Below are 24658 nucleotides of genomic sequence, written 5' to 3' on the forward strand. Positions count from 1 at the left end.
TTGTCCTTTGAAAATGAATGTTCTGTTGCTTGAGGAACCAGAGTGGCTATCATTTTTCATGTAGTGCCTGAACAGCTTCTAGAAGCTATGTAGATTTACCCACGTAAAGATGCTTTCATGCAAGACTTCCTGACAAGAATCTGCTATAGCTGTGCACATAATTGTCAAACATTTTAGTTTTGGTTGGTCTATTGAACTTGCATCAAAATGGTGATTGGCTAAATAAGACAAATGACAGTTGGGTAAATGCCAATAAAATGAAATATATTTTTGGACCCACAAAGACTAAAATAAATACACTTCCCCATTTAATAATGTATGTTGTAGTAAAATGTCCATGGACCAGTTATCCACATTTATTGTCCAAGATTAAACTTTCAGCTGGACTCTCCAGGCAGTTTACTGGTGGCATATCTTCCTTTACCAGTAACACACATGCCAGTGGTGGCTGCAATGTAGAAAACCCATTTTGTGTCCTCAAGTATTGTATGATGTCTCTGTCAGTCTCAATTCCTTCTCTCTTCCATAGCCTCAGAAGTGCAGATAGTTGGATATCCATTCCCTGATGGCAGTGACCCGCATATAGACTCCTGGGAAAGCAGTCCGTCCGCAGCCATGTCCCCAGCTAGTTACCCCGGCAACAAACCACTGGCCAGAGAATTCACGACATGTCAAGGGGCCACCAGAATCTCCCTGCGTTTCAGAAACGGAGACCTCGGTTGACAACTTTGTTAGAGAATTGAAAATACAAGGCCATAAGTACATCCCAAATGTGCATTGGTCCTGGGAAGATGGCTTTAGAGCATAAGAACAAAAATAAGTCACCTGATTTAAATGTTTGTCACCATAAATGTACTTTTGAGAACTGACTGTGTGTGGCATTATTTTTGTTCTTTTGCTGAGTAGAGTGCTATTTGGCTAGCTAGACGCTGGATGCCTGAACCCAGGAATGCAAATCGGCTGACTTGGTTACATAAGCAGCTTAAGAGGAGACTGACTGCAGTTTTAAGGAGAAAAAAATGTAAAGATAAGCATCACTTAAGTACAGCAGTGTCTTAGGATAAACAACCACTCGAAAGAGTACAGAAACATTTTAACTTGAGTTTAAATCTTTTAAAAGACTTCAGTTGCATCTAACATGGAGATAGTGTGCACTGTATTTCATGTCATTTGAGCTCTTACCAGGCATGTGTCTTTGCCCCCCTCCATGTAGCCGGCACACATCATGCTTGGGGTGAGGCTGTTGTCGTATGCCTGCTGGCAGTCTGACTGCTCAATGATGTTCACATCAGCTTTCTGGAGCAGGTTGGTCAGAGAACCTGAGACAAATGTTAACATGAGTCACATTGTCAAAGAATGACATTTCAAGATTTATACACACATCACTTATTTGAACATATGAAACATTTTATCACAACAGAATGTCTTGATATCTGATATTACTCTCACCTCCCTCCCTCATGGAGCCCCAGCCAGTAATGTAGCACTCAGTGTTCTTCAGAAAGCTGTGTACAGGAGAGGGGAGGCAAACCAACTGGATTGTGTAGGACCTGGGTGCTGGGACAGCCATCTCCAGCAGGGCCACATCATAATCCATGTTGGTACTGTTGAAGCCCGGGTGCAGTATGATCCTCTGGATGGGGATAACCAGAGCTCCCACCCCGGACCTCAGCACTGAACCCAGACTCACTGACCAGGCGACAGGGTCGGAGTTACTACGGTGATGGGATGAGGACAATGAGCTGATGATTTAACTGGCCGTTTCGGCAGGGAATAGATTTTGGAGTATGTGTAGAAGTGAATGTTCTATATACAGTTATTTATGAGGGGCACTGGAGACAGACAGACATGCACACCTTTACCCTATTCTTAAAAATTGAAGGATATGTTATGGGGAATCTTATGTCCCTCCCTGTGTAAGTAAACAATTTATGAATGATTCCTCATGAAACCCAGACAAAAAAAATCCATGATTTTGAGGATTATCATGAAATGTAATCCATAGAATAGTACTTTAGAGGAATGATTGTTGACTCATATTTGACATTTGTATCTAAAACATAATTGAGAAATCATTTATAAAAGTTGATATATTTATGACATTTTAGCCTTACTCATGTCTTACCCAGACTCATTAGTGTTTCATCTGTAGGTGCTACAAAGCAAACATTGGTGTCATGTGCTTGCTCTGTAATATGAGTCGTATTTTGATTTCAATAACTTTTTAAAACATTAATTTATGAATATTGAAAAGACAATTTATTTGGCCATTTTTTATATTGTTGAAAGTAATATACTCTTCGGCAGAGTCAATCAACTAGATTCAGACAGTTTTTTTCTTGAGCGGATGGTCGGGGGCCGGAAACATAATTACAAATAATTTGTAGACTGCATGAATCCCAAACAGATATAATATTTGGCTAAAACAATCATTTCAAACCTTGCTTACATGTGTATACGATCACGTCTCTCTATTATGCCTGGGAATACTTGGGAACAGATTTCCAAAATTAAAATAAATTGGAGTTGATTTCCTTGTGTTTTTAGTATTTTATGTCCAACAATGAAAAAATCTAAAATGTCTTGTTTTTGCTTAGAAAACTAGGGGGGCCAAATTCGGTCCATGGGCTGCCAGTTGGGGAACCCTGCTCTACGGGCATTTCAAAATTTCAAAAGTGGGATCTCTGCTACTTTTAGAGTTATGATTGAATTTGTAAGTGTTACCAAAAGAGTGAATGTGCAAATGGATTCAAAATGGTCACCCTCTGCTGGTGATTTGCTGGATGTGCAATGGATAAAGTAAAAGAAAGTGCTGTGATTGGATACATTCCGGACTATGCCAATTTCTCTATATACTAAAATAGGCCATAACTTTAAAACTAGCAGAGATCCCGCTCTGGAACTTTGATATGCTTGTAGAGTATATTATGTTCAACAATGTATAGAAAAATGTATCTTTATATTTGTCAATATTCATAAATGAATGGAAAGAAAAAACATTTTTGGAAATCTAAATACGACTCATATTACAGAGCAAGTGGTAAAGCTTCATATGACACCAATGTTTGCTTTGTAGCATCTATAGATTAAACATTAGGGAGTCTTAAAGGAGGCCTGGGTAAGGCCAACATGTCATAAATATGCCAACTTTGATAAATAATTGCTATATTATCGTTTTAGATACAAATGTCAAATATATGTCAACAATTTTTCCTTGGACTAATCCTTGGATTACATTTCATGAAAATCCCCCAAATCATGGTATTTTTTTGTCTGTGTTTCATGAGGAATCACTCTTCTACAGTATGTGACATTGTGAATGGTCTACAATATATGTTAGGCCCTGACAGAGAGTGATGTATTCTGTACCCTTTGAAGCAGTGGGCAGCAGTCAGGAGCCACTTAGAGTGTATGAGAGTGGCTCCACAGCGGTGTAAGCGTTGATACTGTAGGCTGCCAATCCATGGCCACTCCCCCCTCCGTGCTGTCAAGCCACCCACAATCCTCTGGGAGCCCATTGCCGGACGCATGCCACAGTCTAAGGAGAGAGAGAGTACAGGATGGTAACTTAGAACTTTAAAAGTCGTCAATGTTTTGAAGAGGGATTGTAAAATTGGGTCCATCTACATCTGCTACATACAGTGCCTTCAGAGAGTATACCCTTGACTTATTCCACATTTTGTCTTTACAGCCTGAATTCAAAATTGAATAAATGGGTTTTTTTCTCACCCATCTACACACAATACCCCATAAAGACAAAGTGAAAACATGTTTTTTGAAATTTTTGCAAATTTATTGAAAATGAAATAGAGAAATATCTAATTCACACAAGTATTCACACCCCTGAGTCAATATATGTTAGAATCACCTTTGGCAGCAATTACAGCTGTAAGTCTAAGAGCTTTGCACACCTGGATTGTACAATATTTGCACATTATTCTTCAAACAATTCTTCAAGCTCTGTCAAGTTGGTTGTTGATTATTGCTAGACAGCCATTTTCAAGTCTTGTCATAGATTTTTCAAGCTGATTTAACTCATAACTGTAACTAGGCCACTCAGGAGCATTGTCGATTTGGTAAGCAACTCCAGTGTATATTTGTCCTTGTGTTTTAGGTTATTGTCCTGCTGAAAGGTGAATGTGTCTCCCAGTGTCTGTTGGAAAGCAGACTGAGACAGGTTTTCCTCTAGGATTTTGCCTGTGCTTAGCTCTATTCCATTTATTTTTATCCTAAAAAAACTCCCTAGTCCTTGCCGATGACAAGCATACCAATAACATGATGAAGCCAACAATATGCTTGAAAATATGAAGAGTGGTACTCAATGATGTGTTGTGTTGGATTTGCCTCGAGCATAACGCTTTGTATTCAGGACATGAAGTTAATTTATTTGCCACATTTTCTGCAGTTTCACTTTAGTGCGTTATTTACATTTTAGTCATTTAGCAGATGCTCTTATCCAGAGTGACTTACAGTTAGTGCATTCTTCTTAAGATTGCTAGGTGAGACAACCATATACAGTGCCTTGCGAAAGTATTCGGCCCCCTTGAACTTTGCGACCTTTTGCCACATTTCAAGCTTCTAACATAAAGATATAAAACTGTATTTTTTTGTGAAGAATCAACAACAAGTGGGACACAATCATGAAGTGGAACGACATTTATTGGATATTTCAAACTTTTTTAACAAATCAAAAACTGAAAAATTGGGCGTGCAAAATTATTCAGCCCCCTTAAGTTAATACTTTGTAGCGCCACCTTTTGCTGCGATTACAGCTGTAAGTCGCTTGGGGTATGTCTCTATCAGTTTTGCACATCGAGAGACTGAAATCTTTTCCCATTCCTCCTTGCAAAACAGCTCGAGCTCAGTGAGGTTGGATGGAGAGCATTTGTGAACAGCAGTTTTCAGTTCTTTCCACAGATTCTCGATTGGATTCAGGTCTGGACTTTGACTTGGCCATTCTAACACCTGGATATGTTTATTTTTGAACCATTCCATTGTAGATTTTGCTTTATGTTTTGGATCATTGTCTTGTTGGAAGACAAATCTCCGTCCCAGTCTCAGGTCTTTTGCAGACTCCATCAGGTTTTCTTCCAGAATGGTCCTGTATTTGGCTCCATCCATCTTCCCATCAATTTTAACCATCTTCCCTGTCCCTGCTGAATAAAAGCAGGCCCAAACCATGATGCTGCCACCACCATGTTTGACAGTGGGGATAGTGTGTTCAGCTGTGTTGCTTTTACGCCAAACATAACGTTTTGCATTGCTGCCAAAAAGTTCAATTTTGGTTTCATCTGACCAGAGCACCTTCTTCCACATGTTTGGTGTGTCTCCCAGGTGGCTTGTGGCAAACTTTAAACGACACTTTTTATGGATATCTTTAAGAAATGGCTTTCTTCTTGCCACTCTTCCATAAAGGCCAGATTTGTGCAATATACGACTGATTGTTGTCCTATGGACAGAGTCTCCCACCTCAGCTGTAGATCTATGCAGCTCATCCAGAGTGATCATGGGCCTCTTGGCTGCATCTCTGATCAGTCTTCTCCTTGTATGAGCTGAAAGTTTAGAGGGACGGCCAGGTCTTGGTAGATTTGCAGTGGTCTGATACTCCTTCCATTTCAATATTATCGCTTGCACAGTGCTCCTTGGGATGTTTAAAGCTTGGGAAATCTTTTTGTATCCAAATCCGGCTTTAAACTTCTTCACAACAGTATCTCGGACCTGCCTGGTGTGTTCCTTGTTCTTCATGATGCTCTCTGTGCTTTTGACGGACCTCTGAGACTATCACAGTGCAGGTGCATTGATACGGAGACTTGATTACACACAGGTGGATTGTATTTATCATCATTAGTCATTTAGGTCAACATTGGATCATTCAGAGATCCTCACTGAACTTCTGGAGAGAGTTTGCTGCACTGAAAGTAAAGGGGCTGAATAATTTTGCACGCCCAATTTTTCAGTTTTTGAATTGTTAAAAAAGTTTGAAATATCCAATAAATGTCGTTCCACTTCATGATTGTGTCCCACTTGTTGTTGATTCTTCACAAAAAAATACAGTTTTATATCTTTATGTTTGAAGCCTGAAATGTGGCAAAAGGTCGCAAAGTTCAAGGGGGACGAATACTTTCGCAAGGCACTGTATCAGACATAGAAAGTACAACATTTTTAACTAAAAAATAGCTACAGTATCAGCAAAGTCAGAGCTAAGGAAGGTGTCAGGTGAGGCGGGGATGCTGTGGGATTATTTAAGATACTCTTTGAAGCGGTAGGTTTAAGAGGTTTTTCGGATGATGGGCAGGAACGCTGGTGTCTTAGCTTCAGGGGAAAGCTGTAGGAGTGGGAGGGCCAAGAGACCAGAGGTGGCAGAATAGAGTGCTCAGGTTGGAGTGTAGGGTTTGAGCATAGCCTGAAGGTAAGGAGGGGCAGTTTGTCTTGTTGCTTCGTAGGCAAGTACCATGGTCTTGTAGTGGATGCAAGTTTCGGCTGGAAGACAGTGGAGTGGGCGGAGGAGTGGTGAGACAAGGGAGAACTTGGGAAGGTTGAACACCAGTCGTGCTGCAGCATTCTCGATAAGTTGCAGGGGTTTGATGGCACAAACGAGAACCCAGCCAACAGCGAGTTGCAGTAGTCCAGACGGGTGATTACAAGTGCCTGGATTAGGACCTGCGCCGCTTCCTGTGTGTGGTAGGGTCATACTCCATGGATGTTGTAGAACATGAACCTGCAGGGGTGAGTCACTGCTTTGATGTTTGCAGAGAATGACAGGGTGTTGTCAAGGTTCTTTGCACTCTGGGAGGAGAACACTGGGGAGTTGTCAACTGTGCTGGAGAGGTCTTTGAGTGGGCAGGCCTCCCCCGAGAGGAAGAGCAACTCCAATTCATCCCAAAAGTGTTCAATGGAGTTGAGGTCAGGGTTCTGTGCAGGCCAGTCAAGCTCTTCCACACCGATCTCGACAAACCATTTCTGTATAGACCTCACTTTGTGCACAGAGGCATTGTCATGCTGAAACAGGCCTCCCCAAACTGTTGGCACAAAGTTGGAAGCACAGAATCGTCTAGAATATCATTATATGCTGTAGCGTTAAGATTTCCCTTCAATGAAACAAGGGGCCTAGGCCGAACCATGAAAAACAGCCCCAGATTATTATTCCTCCTCCACCAAACTTTACAGTTGGCACTATGCATTCGGGCAAGTAGCGTTCTCCTGGCATCCGCCAAACCCAGATTTGTCCATTGGACTGCCAGATAGTGAAGTGTAATTCATCACTCCAGAGTGTTTCCACTGCTCCAGAGTCCAATTGCGGCGTGAATTACACCACTCCAGCCAATGCTTGGCATTACGCATGGTGAACTTAGGCTTGTGTGCAGCTGCTCAGCCATGATAACCCATTTCAAGAAGCTCCCGACAAACATTTACTGGGCTGAGGCTGCTTCCAGGAGCAGTTTGGAACTCGGTAGTGAGTGTTGCAAGCGAGGAGAGACAATTATTACGCAATACGCGCTTCAACACTTGGTGGTCCCATTTTGTGAGATTGTGTGTCTTACCACTTCACGGCTGAGCCGTTGTTGCTCTCAGATGTTGCCACTTCACAATAACAGCACTTACAGTTGACCAGGGCAGCTTTAGCGGGGCAGTCCACATAGTTTTGTATATATAGTGTATTAAGTTACTCCGCGACAACCATGGCATTTCTCTTAAAAAATTATTTCACTGTGACCTGCTGCTGACTGTCAGGCAGTGAGGCAGTCTGTTGCTGAGTGAGTGAGTGGTGGAAAGGGCTGGAGGGGTGTGTGTGTTGAGAGAGCACTGCAGCAGGCAGCTTAGTCCACTATTGGCTGAGCCACTTGAGTGAGAGGAGCAAGAGCAGCACTCGCGCATGTCATGACAACTTTTTACTAGTGTTAGGCAGGCTATGCACACTGAACAAAAATATAAACGCAACATGTAAAGTGCTGGTTCCATGTTTCATGAGCTGAAATAAAAGATACCAGAAATGTTTCATCCGCACAAAAAGTGTATTTCTCTCAAATTATGTGCACATATTTGTTTACATCCTTGTTAGTGAGCATTTCTCCTTTGCCAAGATAATCCATCTACCTGAGGTGTGGCATATCAAGAAGCTGATTAAACAGCATGATCATTACACAAGTGCACCTTGTGCTAGGGACAATAAAAGACCACTTTAAAATGTGCAGCTTTGTCACACAACACAATGCCACAGATGTCTCAAGTTTTGAGGGAGCGTGCAATTGGCATGCTGACTGCAGGAATGTCCACCAGAACTGTTGCGAGAAAATGTAATGTTAATTTCTCTACCATAAGCCGACTCCAACATAGTTTTAGAGAATTTGGTAGTACATCCAGCCGGGTTCACAACCGCAAACCACGTGTATGGCGTTGTTTGGGCAAGCGGTTTGCTGATGTAAATGTTGTGAACTTAGTGCCCCATGGTGGCGGTGGTGTTATGGACAAGCATAAGCTACAAACAATTTTAGAGATCCTGTGGCCCATTGTGAGGCACATTTCTTTAAAGGTATCTGTGACCAACAGATGCACATCTCTATTCCCAGTCATGTTTTATTCATAGATTAGGGCCTAATGAATTTATTTCAATTGACTGATTTCCTCATCTGAACTGTAACTAAGTAAAATCTTTGAAATTGTTGCATGTTGCGTTAACATTTTATATTTTTTTGTTCACTATATTTTTGTTCAGTATAGATTGTCATTATGCAGACGCCTATTTTTTCCAACCCTTTCCCATAAAACATATTAACACGCTAGAACTGATGCACATCAAATAAATAAATGAGCCAAAGGACTGGAAAACGACTTTGTGGGAACTAGAGCGCATTACATAACTTGACACTGAGGTGGTTTAAACTCCATTCTAATGTCGACTTCTCTTAAAGAAAACGGTATCAAGCGAAGTGTTTTACGCATGCTCATCAGTTCTTGGGTATCGGGGGCTGCGCGATTGGAAATCTGAAATGGAAGTTATGAAAATCCCTCGCCTGGTTCTTTTAATGGGGAAAAGTCCTCAATGCAACTGACATTTGCCTCTGTTCGCCATCAATTAGCCTATTAATGTATATACCAGGCTAACATTTGATAAAATAAATATGTGGAAATAACGATATCACTGGAGTCATTGCAAATCAATTTGTGCCAATTTGTAGCCTTGTGTTATTATGCAATTATTAATGGCCATGTTTAATTCATTCAATCGGAAGTTATCAAAGCTCTATCGCAATTGCCGATCAGTTGTGAGAACGCATTACATTGACCGTAAAGGTACACAGATTAGGCTACAAGTAAAACATATGTAAAATAAAAACTCTAGCTGTTGTTGACAAGCATATTCAGTTCATATACATATTATTCATATTTAATTCAGTGACTGAAATTATGACCCCATCCTCAGTAGCCTATTCCAGCAGGCTATTGGGAAACGCAAGCACTTCTTACCTCGAAATCGCTTCCCTATTCATGTTGATTGAATTAGTCTCAAAATTATAATAATAATAATAAATCTTTAGTCTTTCTGTTTTTCATAAATGACATTCAATTCCCAAAAGGCTGGGAACGGAATAGTGCCCCTCTGTCTCAGCATGTGTAGCATATCTATCTGTTGCTGTTTGGTCAGAAAGAGTGTGACATTGCTTCCACCATTAGCATTGAATACAAGGGAAGTCATTTGGCCTACTTTGATAAAAAAAAAGTATATATACATAAAATAATAGCCAATCAGCGTTGAGCTAAATTGAGCGAGCTGAACTGTGAATGGTCCTGGTGCACCCCAAAAAAAGTGTAAAGGGAAGCCAGTTTGGATTTGGCTTCAGACCAATCACATTACAGGTCAAATGTCATTATTGACAGAAAAAAAACTTTTATTGTTGGATCTCGTTGTGTTGTCATCCTCCTGTGGCTAGCTAGCTAAAATGGTCCCTTTCCTAAATTAGCCATGGATGGAGATAGTGATTTGGACTTGCGGTTTTACTTAATTCTCCGTGCTGGCCCCTAACCTGAGAGGGTGGGAGTTCGACATCTAACTAGATGTAGTATGCTAATGTTAACTAGATGGCCTGGCGTATAGTTGCCCATAAAAGGATGTAAGGCTAGCGAGCAAGTATTTAAGCCAGGTAGCCTAGGACAACAAAAACTAAAAGTATGTACTGTATGACAGAGTCATAGACTGTTTAGGCAACATGAAAGGGGAGGATGGCATTGGGTTTCACTACTAGTACTGTAGGGTGAGTCGCACGCACGCACGCACGCACGCACGCACGCACACACACACACACACCGAGAGAGAGACATCAGTACCATGGACAGCCACATCATATTTAGCTTACGTTGATTGGACTAAATCATTTTTGGTATCTAAGTATCACTACGCATAGGTGATTAGATGATGTTGAAATGGTTCTGGAACAGTGGAGACAGCTCTAGTTTTCTTTGCGACTTGAGGTAACTCTCCATGGTTCTATATCAATAGTTGTTTTGTAGTACAAAAAATGTTGGAAACATTACCTTGCTTGACATTGCTATAGGTCCTGTAACTGTTTCTTACATTCAATATGTTTTGTGGACTTCACCGGACAGATGCTGCTCTCCGGTTTTGTAATGAAATAAATATATGGTTGAATTTATTCTGCCACTGGGTCTTCATATTGTCTCGGCCTTAGGCCTATATATCACGGTGTCAAGGAATATGAACTAACAGGTTATAGAGAAAACAATGTAGTTATCATAACACATAGGTTGTATGACATTTTTCTCTCGATTGGCTTCCCCGGTGATTTTACCCATGCACCGCTACTGTGAACTATGCCTATTGAAATTACAATTCAATCTCTCAAATGGGCCATTTATAACGGTTTGTAGTCTTAACGTCTGGCACATAATAATGGCACAATTGCTAGAAAATAGCCCAACATTCAGTTTTTAAGTGTTTCTTGCTCAGAGAATTTGAGATCATCTGTCCAACTTTTTTCTATAGATATGCACATGCGCAAAGGGGATTTATTTAACATTTTAAACCGGGTTAGAGCCCTGATTGCTGACTGGCTGAAAGCCGTGGTATATCGGACCATATACCATGGGTATGACAAAAAAATATATTTTTTATTATGTTGGTAGCCAGTATATAATAACAATAAGACACCCCGGGGGTTTGTGGTATATGGCCAATATACCACGGCTAATGGCTGTATCCAGGCATTCCGCATGACGTCATGCTTAAGAACAGCCCTCAGCCATGGTATATTGGCCATATTCAGTCCATCCATCTTGCGACATATTTAATTATTTTATTACGTCATAGCTCGCAATAATTATTATTTTGATCAACCGAATTTTGCTTCCGTTGTTACAAGTTACATTGATATTCCTTCTTCTTGTCTTGATAACGTTTTGGAAAAGGGGTTTATTGTATAAATGTGGAAAGTTTTCAGGCCTTTTGGGCAGGTTTTGAGTGGTCATTGGGCCCGGAATTATATCTAGACCTGGAAACCCTGCCTGGTTGGAGCAGCCTGCCAGGTAGGATGCAATCCAAGAGTGTGCAGAGCCTGAGACACCTAGCCCTGAGAGGGTGGAGAGGAGGATTTGATGGTCCATGGTGTCAAAGGCAGCGGTTAGATCTAGGAGGATGAGAACAGAGGATAGACATTTAGCTTTGGCAGTGACACAGAGAAGAGCAGAAGCCTGACTGGTTAGGGTCAAGAAGATTGTTATGGGAGAGATAGCGAGAAAGTTGGTCAGAGACAGCACACTCAAGTGTTTTGGAAAGCAAATAAAGGGATACCGGTCTGTAGTTTTTGATGTCAGAGGAGTCAAGTGTTGGTATCTTGAAGAGGGTAGCGAGTCAGGTTATTTTAAGTCAGAGTGGACGCAGCCAGTGGTCAGGGATGAGTTTATGAGGGAGGTCTCCAGAGATGGTCTAGAGAAGGGAGGAGAGGATGGGGTTGAGAGGGCAGGTTGTCGCGCGGCTGGACCTCACAAGTCACAGGATTTCATCTAGAGAGAGGGGAGAAAGAGGTCAAGGCGTAGGGTAGTTCGGTGTGAGTGGGACCAGTGGCTGAGTGAATGAAAGTGGTTGACAAAGTCGTCCACAGAGAAGGAGGAGGGAGGGGAGGGCGTGGAAGATTAAGGAGTTTCAGTAGCTTGACATATAGAGTGATAGAATGTGGCTTTAGCAGCAGATACAGAGGAAGAGAAGGTTGAGTGAGGGAGTGGAAGGATGATAGGTCCTCCAGAAGTTTAGTTTTCCTCAATTTTCACTGTTCTGTAAGCTCGCAATTAGTCACTCTGCCATGGAGCAGGAAGGGATGGCTGAGCCGGTCTGGAGGAAAGAGGGATAGTGCAAGTCATAGGATGCGGAAAGAGAGGAGAGTAGGGTTGAAGAGGCAGAATCAGGAGACAGGAGGGAAAAGGATTCAGCAGAACGGAGAGATGATAGGATAGAAGGGGGGAGAGTAGTGGGAGAAAGAGCGGAGTGACTAGGATTGGAGGACAGGAAGACAGAAAAGGAAATAAAGTAGTGATCAGAGACCTGGGGGCGAACGGCATGAAGATGAGGTTTAGCATATTGCCTGCCTTGTGATTGTGAGGAGACTAGGAAAAGGTGAAGTCAAAAGGGGCAAGGAGGGTAAAGAGAGAGCTGGAAAGAAATTAATCGAAGACAGACATCAGAAGGTTGAAGTACTAAGAGCGGTGAGCCATCGCCAGGAAATTAGCTTATCAAGGTGTCAAGCTCATTGAGGGAACCTCAAAGAGAACTTTCTAAGGGCACCTGGTGGGCGATAGATGACAACAATGTTAAGCTTTAGTGGACAAGTGACATGACAGCATTGAATTCAAATGAGGAGATGGACAGATGAGAGGCAGGAAAGAGAATATCTCCATTTAGGAGAAATTAGTAGCCCTGTGCCACCACCGCGACGACCAAATGCTCTCAGACTTTGAGAGAAAACGTTGTCAGATGAAGCCAGAGCAGCTGGAGTAACAGTGTTCTCTGGGGTGATCCATGTCTTATCGGGGCCAAAAAGTCAAGGGACTGAAGGGCAGCATAGGCTGAGATTAACTCAACGTTCTTGACTGCAGATTGGCAGTTCCAAACGCTGCCAGAGACCAGGAATTCCACATGGGTTGTACGCGTGGGTACATGGGTTGTACACTAAATTAGAAAGGTTGCAGCCAAGGGGTGGGGAGCGTCTGTAAAGCCTACAGGAAGAGAAGCGAACTGGGATAGAAAACACACACATAGTTGCCAAAGCTACAAAAGAGCAAAATTAGATTATTTGAAAATAACTAGGTAAGATACTCAAGTGAGAGAGTGGTGTGGAGCCTTCCTTTCTTTCCTTCCTCAAATAACACTGCAGAACTCGGCTGAACTGTCTTTGACTCGGCAATGGTCTTAGTTTGTGATGAGGCTGCCGCTGAAAAGACCACCGCTGAGAAAACAGGGGAGACTGAAGTACTAATATGAATTGCTAATTGCCTTGCAAAGGTGAAGAGCACACCTCCTGGTACTAATTGCTGATTGCCTAGGAAAGGAGAAACCGATGCTTTGGATGTCGAAGTGGTGGCTTTCCTGTCCCAATGTTCTGCCCTGGAGCTTAAGCTGCATCCTTGTGTCTTCTTCTCCTACCGCCTCAATGCCACGGAGAGGAACTACAATGTGCTGAATCGGGAGCTTCTCGCTGTGAAGATGACATTGGAGCAATGGAAGCACTGGCTGGAAGGGGCGGAACATCCGTTCATTGTGTGGACCGACCACAAAAACCTGGAGTATCTCTGCACCGCCAAGCACCTCAACTCCAGGCAAGGGAGATGGGCCCTGCTGTTTACCCGGTTCAACATTTCCCTCTCTTACCGGCCGGGGTCTAAGAACGTCAAGCCGGATGCCCTGTCTCGCCTCTATGGCCCCACAGTTACCGCCCCGGAGCCCGAGACCATCCTTCCCACCTCATGCCTGCTGACGGCACTCAGCTGGGGTATAGGGAAACAGATCCGGGAGGCGCAGTGGTCCTAGCCCTGGACGGGGACCCAGATAACCGGATGTTTGTGCCTGACGCTGTCCGCTCTGCAGTCCTGGAGTGGGCCCATTCCTCCAAGCTTGCCTGCCACCCGGGCTCCCGTCAGACCCTGGCCTTCCTGTGACAATGCTTTTGGTGGCCTACTATGGTTCCTGATGAAAACTCCTCGGCAAGCTCCGGCTGGTCTTCTGCAACCACTGCCCGTCCCTCACCGTCCCTGGTCCCACATATCCCTGGATTTCGTCATGCCCCCCCCCCCCCCCGTCTAAGGGCAACACTGCCATCCTGACTGTGGTTGCCCGGGTTTCCCAAAGCCGCCCACTTCATTCATCCCCTCAAACTACCCTTGGCCAAGGAGACGGCCTAGCTCATGTTGCAGCATGTCTTCCTGATCCATGCACTGCCGGTGGACATGGTTTCCGACCGGCGCGAGCCAACAAGGACTGCGCTGCCTGGTATCCGCCAACCCCACCACCTGGAGCTAGCAGCTTGTGTGGGTGGAATATGACCTCAACACCCTTCCTTGCTCTTCCACGAGGCTATCGCCATTTGAGTGTTCCCTGGTGTAGCAGTCCCCGCTCTTCCCCAAGCAGGGATGAGGTCGGCATACCTTCTGCTCAGATGTTTGTCCGCCGCTGTCGTCGTACCTGGAGGAGAGCCCGGTCGGCCCTCCTCAAGACCACCTCCAGGTATCGACGACAAGCGGATCGCCATCGGACCCTGTTTCCCCGGTATCGTCTCGGCAGAAGATATGGCTAAATCCAGGCTATCCACTTGGGATCTGCCCCACCGCGTGGAATTCCGCAAATTCTCCCCCCGGTTTATCGGCACGTTTCCCATCTCTAAAATTATTAACCCCTCTGCTGTTCTTCTGTTGCCCCGTACCCTTCGTATACACCCCACGTTTCATGTGTCCCGAGTTAAACCCATGTCACACAGCCCTTTGTCTCCTGTTTCCAGGCCCACCCCTCTCCCTCGTCTCATCAACGGCCAACCGGCATACACGGTGAGGTGTCTCCTGAAGGTTCGACCTCGGAGCAGGGGTTTCCAGTACCTGGTTGACAGGGAGGGTTATGGCCCGGAGGAGAAGTCCTGGCTCCCCTCCAGGGCCTCATCGCGGATTTCCAATGCCGACACCCTGGTCAACCAGGTATGCACCCAGGAAGGAAACCAGGTGGAGCCCCTGGGGGGGCTGTTTCGTCGCGCCTACCAGCGGTTTTCCCTCTGTTCCTGTCTCTTGATTGTTCCTGTTTTCTAGTTTTGACCTTTTCTGTCTGCCCTGAGCCTGCCTGCTGTCCTGTACCTTTGCCCCACCTATCTGGATTATTGACCCCTGCCTGCCTTTGAACTGTCTTTGCCTGCCCCTGTTGGATTATTAAACTGTTGTTAATTCAATGTTGTCTGCATCTGGGTCTTACGTTGAAACGTGATACTAAATATAGAATGAAGCACACTGAGATAGCGCCTGAGAAGCTGGTTATATACTCAGAAAAGAGGTGATGCATGTTTGGAATATTTTTTTTCTATACAGGCTTACTACTTTTCACTCTGTCATTTAGGTTAGTATTGTTGAGTAACTACAATGTTGTTGATCCATCCTCAGTTTTCTCTTATGACAGCCATTGAACTTTGTAACTGTTTTAAAGTCACCATTGGCCTCACGGTGAAATCCAATAGGTGCCCTTTGCGAGGCTTTAGAAAACCTTTCAAATCTGTGTTTGAAATTCACTGCTCGACAGATAATTGTATGTGTGGGGTCATTCAAAATCATGTTAAACACTAGTATTGCACATTTTTACTCCTAAACTAATATTTCATTCATTTGTTAACATTTCTTAAAACATAATTCCACTTTGACATTATCGGGTATTGTGTGTAGGTCAGTGCCCCAAAGATTAAATTGAATCAATTTTAAATTCAGGCTGTAACACAACAAAACGTGGAAAAAGTCAAAGGGTGTGAATAGTTTCTGAAGGTATTGTATGTTGACAACTGAGACAGTTGTACAGTTTGTGAGACAGGCCAGCGATGAACTCACCACAGTTCTTCTCATCAGCCTCGTTAGAGCAGTCAATGACACCATCACACTCAGGGTTCATTTTGCTGACACACTCCCCAGCCCTGCACTTGAAGTTCTCACTACAGTTCACACCTGCCAAAAAAACACAATGATTAGTTACAGTGCATTCGGAAAGTACTCAGACCCCTTCGCTTTTTCCACATTTTGTTACGTTACAGCCTTATTCTAAAAATCTCATCAATCTACACACAATACCCCATTATGACAAAGCGAAAACTGGGTTTTAGATATTTTTGCACATTTATTAAAATAAAAAAACATACCTTATTTACATAAGTATTCAGAAACCTTTGCTATGAGACTGAAAATTGAGCTCAGGTGCATCCTGTTTCCATTGATCATCCTTGAGATGTTTCTACAACTTAATTGGAGTCCACCTGTGGTAAATTCAAATGATTGGACATGATTTAGAAAAAAACACATCTGTCTATATAAGGTCCCACAGTTGACAGTGCACGTCAGAGCAAAAACTAAGACATGAGGTCGAAGGAATTCCAAGACAGTATTGTGTCTAGGCACAGATCTGGGGAAGGGTACCAAAACATTTCTGCAGCATTGATGGTCCGCAAGAACACAGTGGCCTCCATCATTCTTAAATGGAAGAAGTTTGGAACCACCAAGACTCTTCCTAGAGCTGGCCACCTGGCCAAACTGAGCAATCGGGAGAGAAGGGTCTTGGTCAGGAAGGTGATGGTCATCTGACAGTGCTCCAGGGTTCCTCCGTAGACATGGGAGAATCTTCCAGAAGGACAACCATCTCTGCAGCACTCCACCAATCAGGCCTTCATGGTAGAATGTCCAGACGGAAACCACTTTTCAGTAAAAGGCACATGACAGCCCGCTTGGAGTTTGCCAAAAGGCACCCAAAGGACTCTCAGATCATGAGAAACAAGATTTTCTGGTCTGATGAAACAAAGATTGAACTCTTGTCCTGAATGCCAAGCGTCACATCTGGAGGAAATCTGGCACCATCCCTACGGTGAAGCATGGTGATGGCAGCATCATGCTGTGGGGATGTTTTTCAGCAGAAGGAACTGGGAGACTAGTCAGGATCAAGGGAATGATGAACGGAGCAAAGTACTGAGAGATGCTTGATGAAAACTTGCTCCAGAGCGCTCAGGACCTCTGACTGGGACGAAGGTTCACCTACCAACAGGATAACCTCCCTAAGCACACAGCAAGGACAACGCAGGATTGGCTTCGGGACAAGTCTCTGAATGTCCTTGAGTGGCCCAGCCAGAGCTCGGACTTGAACCCGTTCAAACATCTCTGGACAGACCTGATAATAGCTGTGCAGCGACGCTCCCCATCCAACCTGACAATTCTTGAGAGGATCTGCAGAGAAGAATGGGAGAAATGGGAGAAACTCCCCAAATACAGGTGTGCCAAGCTTATAGCGTTATACCCAAGAAGACTCAAGGATGTAATCGCTGCCAAAGCTGCCTGAACAAAATACTGTTTAAAGGGTCTGAATACTTATGTAAATTTGATATTTCAATTGTTGTTGTTGTTTTTTAGCAGAAATTGTCAAAAAAAAAATGTTTGGCTTTGTCATTATGGGGTATTGTGTGAAAATTGATGAGGGGGAACAGAACAATTTAAATCATTTTAGAATAAGTTCGTAACTTTACAAAATGTTTTAAAAGTCAAGGGGTCTGAAAATTTTTCCGAATAATCAAACATCAACTACCTAAAATGTCTCTATAACCTTGCTTCCAAAATTACCATGCAGGAGTGGGGCTGCTACCATTGTCTTGGAAATAGGACTGACTGTTGGTGTCGTAACTGGCACCATTGGCGGGGTGTGGGCAGGGTAGTGGACCATGCCAGGGTTGGTATGGCTGAGGATCCAGTTGCGTAGCCTGGTGACGCGGGAATAGACCCCTGGCCTGTTGATCTGAGCACAGCCCACGCCCCAGCTCACCACCCCAGCGAGGAAGAACCGCCCTGGGGCCTCCTCACACACCAATGGCCCTCCAGAGTCACCCTGATAGTGATTTAATATAAAATCAGGGAATTTAATAAGCATGTCAACATGCCATAATCCCAGACCACTATTTGTAGGACAGCCCTAAGGGTCAATGTGTTATTTGAACTCTAAGTACACATTCCACACAACAATAATAGAAAAAAAGGACATGTATTTTGTATGTATTATAGCATTATAAACTGGGTGGGTCGAGCCCTGAATTCTAATTGGCTGAAAGCCGTGAGTATACCACGGGTATGTAAAAAAAAATGTTTTTACTGTTCTAATTACGTTGGTAACTAGTTTATAATAGCAATAAGGCATCTTGGGGGTTTGTGGTATATGGCCAATGTACCACGGCTAAGGGCTGTGTCCAGGCACTCCACGTTGCGTTGTGCATAACAACAGCCCTTAGCCATGGTGTATATATATTGGCCTTTTTACTTAAATAGAGCCACCCTGTAGGGGAACCAAAAATGTCAAAGTCTCCAAGCGGATAGCTTTTCAGGCTCATCGCTCTCTCTTTCTCACCTGACAGGAGTCGACCTTCCCTTGTAGGAAGCCAGCACACATCATGTTGTCGGTCACAGAGCCTCTGTAAACGGACGACTTGTTGCAGACCTTTGAATCAATGATATTAACCACTGCCTTCTGTAGAGATGGTGGCGTATCAACTACACAGCACAACAGAGAGCAGGGTCAGTGAGCACCACAATACAAAGGGTAACTTGCAAAGGTGTGACTTTAGTTATGCTGTGGTTGTAAAAACAAATTCAAAGTTAACTCACAGGAATGCTGGTTGAGAGCCCCCCAGCCTGACACCACACAGTTCCGGCCTGGGCTGAAGACATGGGAGGAGGAGGGCAGACAGACAGGCTGAATGTAGGGGCTGAAGGTGAGGGGGGTCTCTAGCTCCAGCATGGTCACATCGTTGTCAGTGGTCATAGGGTTGTAGTCTGGGGACACAAACACAGACTTGATGTTCACAGAGATGGCTTCTGACTCTTCTCCACTCACCAGGCTGGCTCCTACCAGGGCTGTCCATTCTTTTGGGTCATTGTCCCTGTAGGGAGTTGGAAAAGAGAGGTCAATTCACTCAACTTCAAACTGACCCAATCACTCCTCACTTCTCAACGTTGATAGCCTATGTGTGGCAAGTCTATTGACAGATGCAAGGGGTTGTCACTAGTTACCACAGCCACAAAGAAACCCCACGTATTTCTACAATGTCTCTTCTTAAAATGAGATTTTGAACATAGCCTTAACCCTAACCACACTGCTAACTTTATGCCTTACCCTAACCTTAAATTAAGACCACATTTTTACGCTAAATCCAATTTTGACTTTGTGGCTGTGCTATCTAGTGAAAACCGGTGCATGGTGTAGTGTAGTAACCTACTTCTCGAAGCAGTGAGCAGCAGTGACAAGCCAATGGCTGTTGATGATGGAGGCTCCACAGTTGTGTCTGCCATGCAGCCTCAGACTGACCTGCCAGGGCAGCTCCCCAGGACGTGCATCCACTCCACCCACTATTCTACTGCCCATGGCCGGGCGTGTCCCACAGGCTGGGGACAACAGCAGTCAGTTACTATATTGTGAAAATTGTATGTTTTAGTGTTTCTGTCTGTCCTGACTATCTCTCTCTGTCTGTCAGTCATAGGTTAGAGCACTTACAGCAGTACGCTTCATCAGAGCCGTCGGCACAGTCCGGGATGAAATCACACTCGGCATTGACCTTGGTGACACACTCCCCATTGTCACAGGTAAAAGTGTTGTCAGGACAGCTGGCTGAGGAGAGACAGTATCATATGGTCAGATGGAAAAACCTGACCTGCGGTGCCCTGACTTTTCTAGAGCAATCAATATCAGAGTAGAATAGAAACTCACCCATATCGTCTCCAATGTTATAGAATGACTTCCCACTGGCCCCTGGGGAGTGAACACGAAAGAAGAAAGCATGACATAATATGTAACTATACACTTAAATGATAGTTGTGAACTATGCATTATCTATACCCCCTCTTTTTCAACATCTCTTGATCTGTTTTGGTCAAAACATTGTAACTACAATCAGGATATATGTTAGTCAGGGTGTTTGAGTGTGAGTGGGATTTTCTATCATACATCATAACTATCGGACAAAAAAAGATGACATAGTACCCAGTAAAACAATAGTGTTGATCTCTCCAAACTCAGGCACTTTTATGGACTTCCCATGAAACAGGGCGTTCAGTCCTACCCTCAAAAGGTCCTGAATAAAGTTATCAGAGTACTGCTGGACCTTGGCCACGCTGAAGACCAGTCGATATGTGGCCATCACATTGCCATTGATGTTACTGGAATAAATGGAAACATCAAAGTAAACAAACATAAAAGGTTCTAAAACACTTGTTTACTATCATTTCATATAAGTATGTGCGGTCCTCTGTAGCTCAGTTGGTAGAGCATAGCGCTTACAACGCCAGGATAGTAGGCTTGATTCCCGGGACTGCCCATACGTAAAATGTATGCATGCACGTAAGTTTCTTTCGATAAAAGCATCTGCTAAATGGCATATGTTATTATTCAGTGTAACATTCATTATCTTTGAACTTACCCATAGGTAACAATATTACAGTCGATATAGTGATGTGCTATTGATGAGGCAATGAAAATATTCTTGATCTGCAAGTGGATTGAAAGATTGGAACTATTTATTAATAAAATCATTGAAATGTGAACGTGTGACATGAAATCAGGCCCCAGGATCTCAGTGCAGTCAGCTCTTACCTTAGTCTTTAGAGTAGAAGTGAGCACTATAGAGAATGCAGAGCTTTCATCTTGCAGGTCAGGACCATACTTGAGACCCTTCAACTCTACCGTCTCCATGAAGTAATGCTCCTCTTCCACCAAGTATGCTGTTGATGTCAGAGAGGATCAAACATCTGTATGCAATTGATTATTACTACTCAAATAGCCGATACATTATCTGTAATAAGCATTATGTAAGTTACATGACTCACCAACCAACAAGCCCACAAAGACGCTGATGAATAAGACTAGGATAAAAGCCAGGGTGATGTTCCTACAGCAGACAGAGTTGGGGGGAGTAGGAGCGGGCTCCCCTGGGGGCCACTCATGATCCTTCTTTAACTCCATGTTGGCTTCAAAGCAACCTTACCTCATACAGAGCATTCCAGTATCTGCACATAGAATGGAATACTCAGTCAGTCAAAGATTGGGAAATGCATTGTAATCTTTCCTTTTTTTGGCAAACCCGTAATAGTAGCCTACTCTACGTAAAGCATATCAAACCCCGTTTAACAGAAAGTTATAAAGAATAATGGCAAGATGGGTATGAAATTTAAGGGCAATTTTCTTTTCACCTTTATTTAACCAGGTAGGCCAGTTGAGAACAAGTTCTCAATTACAACTGCAACCTGGCCAAGATAAAGCAAAGCAGTGTGACAAAAAAACAACACAGAGTTACAGATAGGATAAACAAAAGTACAGTCAATAACACAATAGAAAAATATATATACAGTGTGTGCAAATGGAGTAAGGAGGTAAGGCAATAAATAGGCCATAGTGGCGAAGTAATTACAATTTAGCAAATTAACTCTGAAGTTATAGATGATGATGTGCAAGTAGAAATACTGGTGTGCAAAAGAGCAAAAAAGTAAATAAAAACAATATGGCGATGAGGTAGGTAGTTGGGTGTGCTATTTACAGATGGGCTGTGTACAGCTGCAACAATCGGTAAGCTGCTCAGATAGCTGATGCTTAAAGTTAGTGAGGGAGATATGTCTCCAACTTCAGAGATTTCTGCAATTCGTTCCGGTCATTGGCAGCAGAGAACTGAAAGGAAAGGCGGCCAAAGGAGGTGTTGGCTTTGGGGATGACCAGTGAAACATACCTGCTGGAGCGCGTGCTACGGGTGGGTGTTGCTATGGTGACCAGTGAGCCGAGATAAGGTGGAGCTTTAGCTAGCAAAGATTTAGGGTAATGGAATATACTGTAGGGCTACTGGTCGAAATTCTTTATCCGGCAATGATACTACAACTTGTGGTGATATTTAGTTACATGAGATATCTATTTTTGACCAGAGGATATTTACATTGCATAACTCTGTTAATTATGGCTCTCGTGGGGAGAAAGGGCTGGTCTCCGATCCAATGTTATTCCATTAGTTGAAATACACCACCCTGGAGCAATGGAACTAAATATTCCATTTAACTAGGCCATTGAAATTTTTAAACCAGGTTTCCATCCATCCTTTGTATGCGAGTAAAGTACACAGTAAGATAAAACAAATGTAATGACAGGCCTGATGGCAAAATAAAATGTTTCGGTAAACGTTACAAATGTCACAAAACCAAAAACGCTAGACAAGGTGGGTGGGATCTTTTTGTGTCTGTAAAATGAATTATACTAGAAATTTCAGCGGAACCATTTTATGCACAAAAATGTATATAATAACCATAATATTGAAGAGAACTTGTAGTTAAACGCTGGCTGGCTGGTTGACCAGGCTGTGCGATGAGATGTTGTGTGGAGCTCCCACTACGACTCGGGAAAGCATGCAGTTTTTTAGGCTACAAATTAAATACATTATGAACTCCACAGGGTGGTGTAAGTGCAAGGTGATGAGCTTGATGCGCCGTTCCAATAAATATCGAGGGTCTTATTCTGGTGACATGATTTTCGGACACAACCCATTTGACAAATAAAAATAATCTCGCTCTTTTGTTCATATTAGCCCCCATAATCTCATCATGTAGGCTATGCGTGCACTCTAGCCAACAGCGCACAGATAGCACTTTTGTGTGCGAAAACGTTCAGTTGAGTTGAAAATGCGATGGAAACCCATGTAACTTTTTTATTTTTTTTATTCGGTACATGGGAATTTAACCGCAAAGGTATTTTTATGTGCACTACATCCTCACGCACAGATTTATCTGCAACATTTGAACCCATTTGATGGAAGCACATCTCTCGTGGGAAAATGCGCATATTGTTTTCTTGCGGATGTTAGAATAGTCTCATGAAAATCTGTTGCAAATTGGATGGAAACCTAGCTACTAACCACGTTTACATCCACAGTTTTTATGCGAGTAAAGTTATACCTTATTTTAAACAATCAAAACAGCTGTGATGGAAACAGGAAGTTTGGGTATAATTTTGTAAATGCCAACAGATCATTTGTTAGTTCGACATGGTGGGATATTTTGTGTTGGTAAAATTAATAATGCGATAAATGACGGTGGAAAAGTCTTTATGCGCAAATATTGATATAATAACCATCAAATCTAAGTAAACTTCAAGCGATGATATGATGTGTGGCCCTCCCACAATGACTAGAAACTATGCATTTTATTAGGCTACAGATGTATTAAATTATGATGAACTTCCCAGGGTGGTGAAAACTGCAAGGTGATTTTGATGCTCCTTTCCAATAAATATCGAGGGTCTTATTCTGGTGACATGGTCAATGCTTGACTGCCATTTGACAAATACAAATATTCTCGCTGTTATCCTTAATCTCATCATGTCTAGCCTACTACATGCATTGTATCTGCAGGCCTGCACACTCCAATACCAGAGTAAGCACATTTGCTATTAAACTCAACCGTTTTTGTGACAAAACTATCGGTAAAGTTGAAAATGCGATAGAAACACATTGAACTTTAGGTTTTTATTGGGTACATGAAAATGTTAACAAAAAAGTAAATGTTGTGTGCACTAAATCACGACGCACTGATTTTTATCCTCAACAAGTCCATTTGGTGGAAACACCAATGGTGAGAAATTCACATAGGATATTTTCTTTATGCGGATTTTAGAATAATCGCATGAAAATCTGTCAGCAATTGGATGAAAACCTATCTACTAATGCAAAGAAAGCTAGCAATTTACTATAAGTAAACAAGCACAATATCACTAGACATTGGTATTATTAATAAAAGTGGAGGTGAAATAAAACTATACATATTTAGTAGGCTATACTTAGGTGTTTATGATTTTCATCTAAGTTTCTAATTTGATGGCTTCAATTTGGCCGATTTCGAAATTTACGCTCATCCGTCAAAAGCGCATCGGAGTAATGGATCGCCCTAAGGACTGGATAGGCCAAATAAAAAGCATTATAAATAGGAGAAGTAGTCTGTTGTTTGAAGTCCATGTAAGAAAAACAAATGCTGAGTCTACACGCCACCAATGGCATTGTGAGATGAGCAGCCTAAACTAGTTGAATGTAATTTTAGAAACCCTAAGCGCCACTTTTACGCATAAAGTTATGTCGAGCAATTCGACACGACAGGTGCTAGCACTCATTAGTAACTGCTTACAGTAAAAAGTAAAACGATTTAAAGTATGCCAACTCACCTGTCCCGTCTCCAATGTCCGACACTGACGATCACAGTATCCTTTTCAGAAGATGAGTCGGGACAGACAAAAGATCCATGGAGACTAAATACATCGGAAACAGGTCCAGTATTTGTTCAACCTGCCAGTGGGCGTGAAGGCGCTAGAATCACCTTGTGTTCATATCCTTCCCTTCACAAATCCTCTGAGTCCCCCCTCCCACCAACCCTG

General features: G+C 43.0%; 1 protein-coding gene across 4 annotated transcripts; it reads right to left on the reverse strand.

Annotated features, from left to right (window-relative positions):
* Positions 1-243: 243 nt before the first annotated feature.
* tmprss9 (transmembrane serine protease 9) lies at positions 244-24625 on the reverse strand. 4 transcript variants are annotated; one of them, XM_036964798.2, is made up of 17 exons: positions 24449-24625; positions 21451-21504; positions 21088-21267; positions 20855-20982; positions 20682-20749; positions 20246-20421; positions 19973-20014; positions 19760-19873; positions 19485-19650; positions 18874-19148; positions 18617-18759; positions 17842-18103; positions 16075-16188; positions 3370-3538; positions 1450-1715; positions 1183-1319; positions 244-693 (listed from the first exon to the last, which is right to left on the reverse strand). In XM_036964798.2, exons 3-17 carry the CDS (start codon positions 21221-21223, stop codon positions 532-534), a joined length of 2358 nt encoding a protein of 785 aa, XP_036820693.2. In that variant the 5' UTR covers positions 21224-21267; positions 21451-21504; positions 24449-24625; the 3' UTR covers positions 244-531. The 4 variants fall into 4 exon arrangements, 2 of the variants coding, with proteins under 2 accessions (XP_036820693.2, XP_036820748.2); XR_016482762.1 differs by lacking the exon at positions 17842-18103 and having other exon boundaries at positions 24449-24569; XM_036964853.2 differs by lacking the exon at positions 21451-21504 and having other exon boundaries at positions 24449-24615.
* Positions 24626-24658: the final 33 nt, after the last annotated feature.

This window comes from Oncorhynchus mykiss, chromosome 1 (assembly GCF_057628025.1).
Source record: "Oncorhynchus mykiss isolate SJ-2025 chromosome 1, ASM5762802v1, whole genome shotgun sequence".
Classification (NCBI taxonomy): domain Eukaryota; kingdom Metazoa; phylum Chordata; class Actinopteri; order Salmoniformes; family Salmonidae; genus Oncorhynchus; species Oncorhynchus mykiss.

Bases quoted from the DNA above. Each gene is read 5' to 3' on its own strand.
- tmprss9 (XM_036964798.2), bottom strand. From the start codon at position 21,223: ATGGAGTTAAAGAAGGATCATGAGTGGCCCCCAGGGGAGCCCGCTCCT. The intron at 18,104-18,616 runs GTGAGAAAGAGA...AATCACTATCAG, and splicing joins GGAAGGTCGACTCCTGTCAG to GGTGACTCTGGAGGGCCATT. The intron at 16,189-17,841 runs GTAATTTTGGAA...TTTTTTTGGCAG, and splicing joins AGCAGCCCCACTCCTGCATG to GTGTGAACTGTAGTGAGAAC.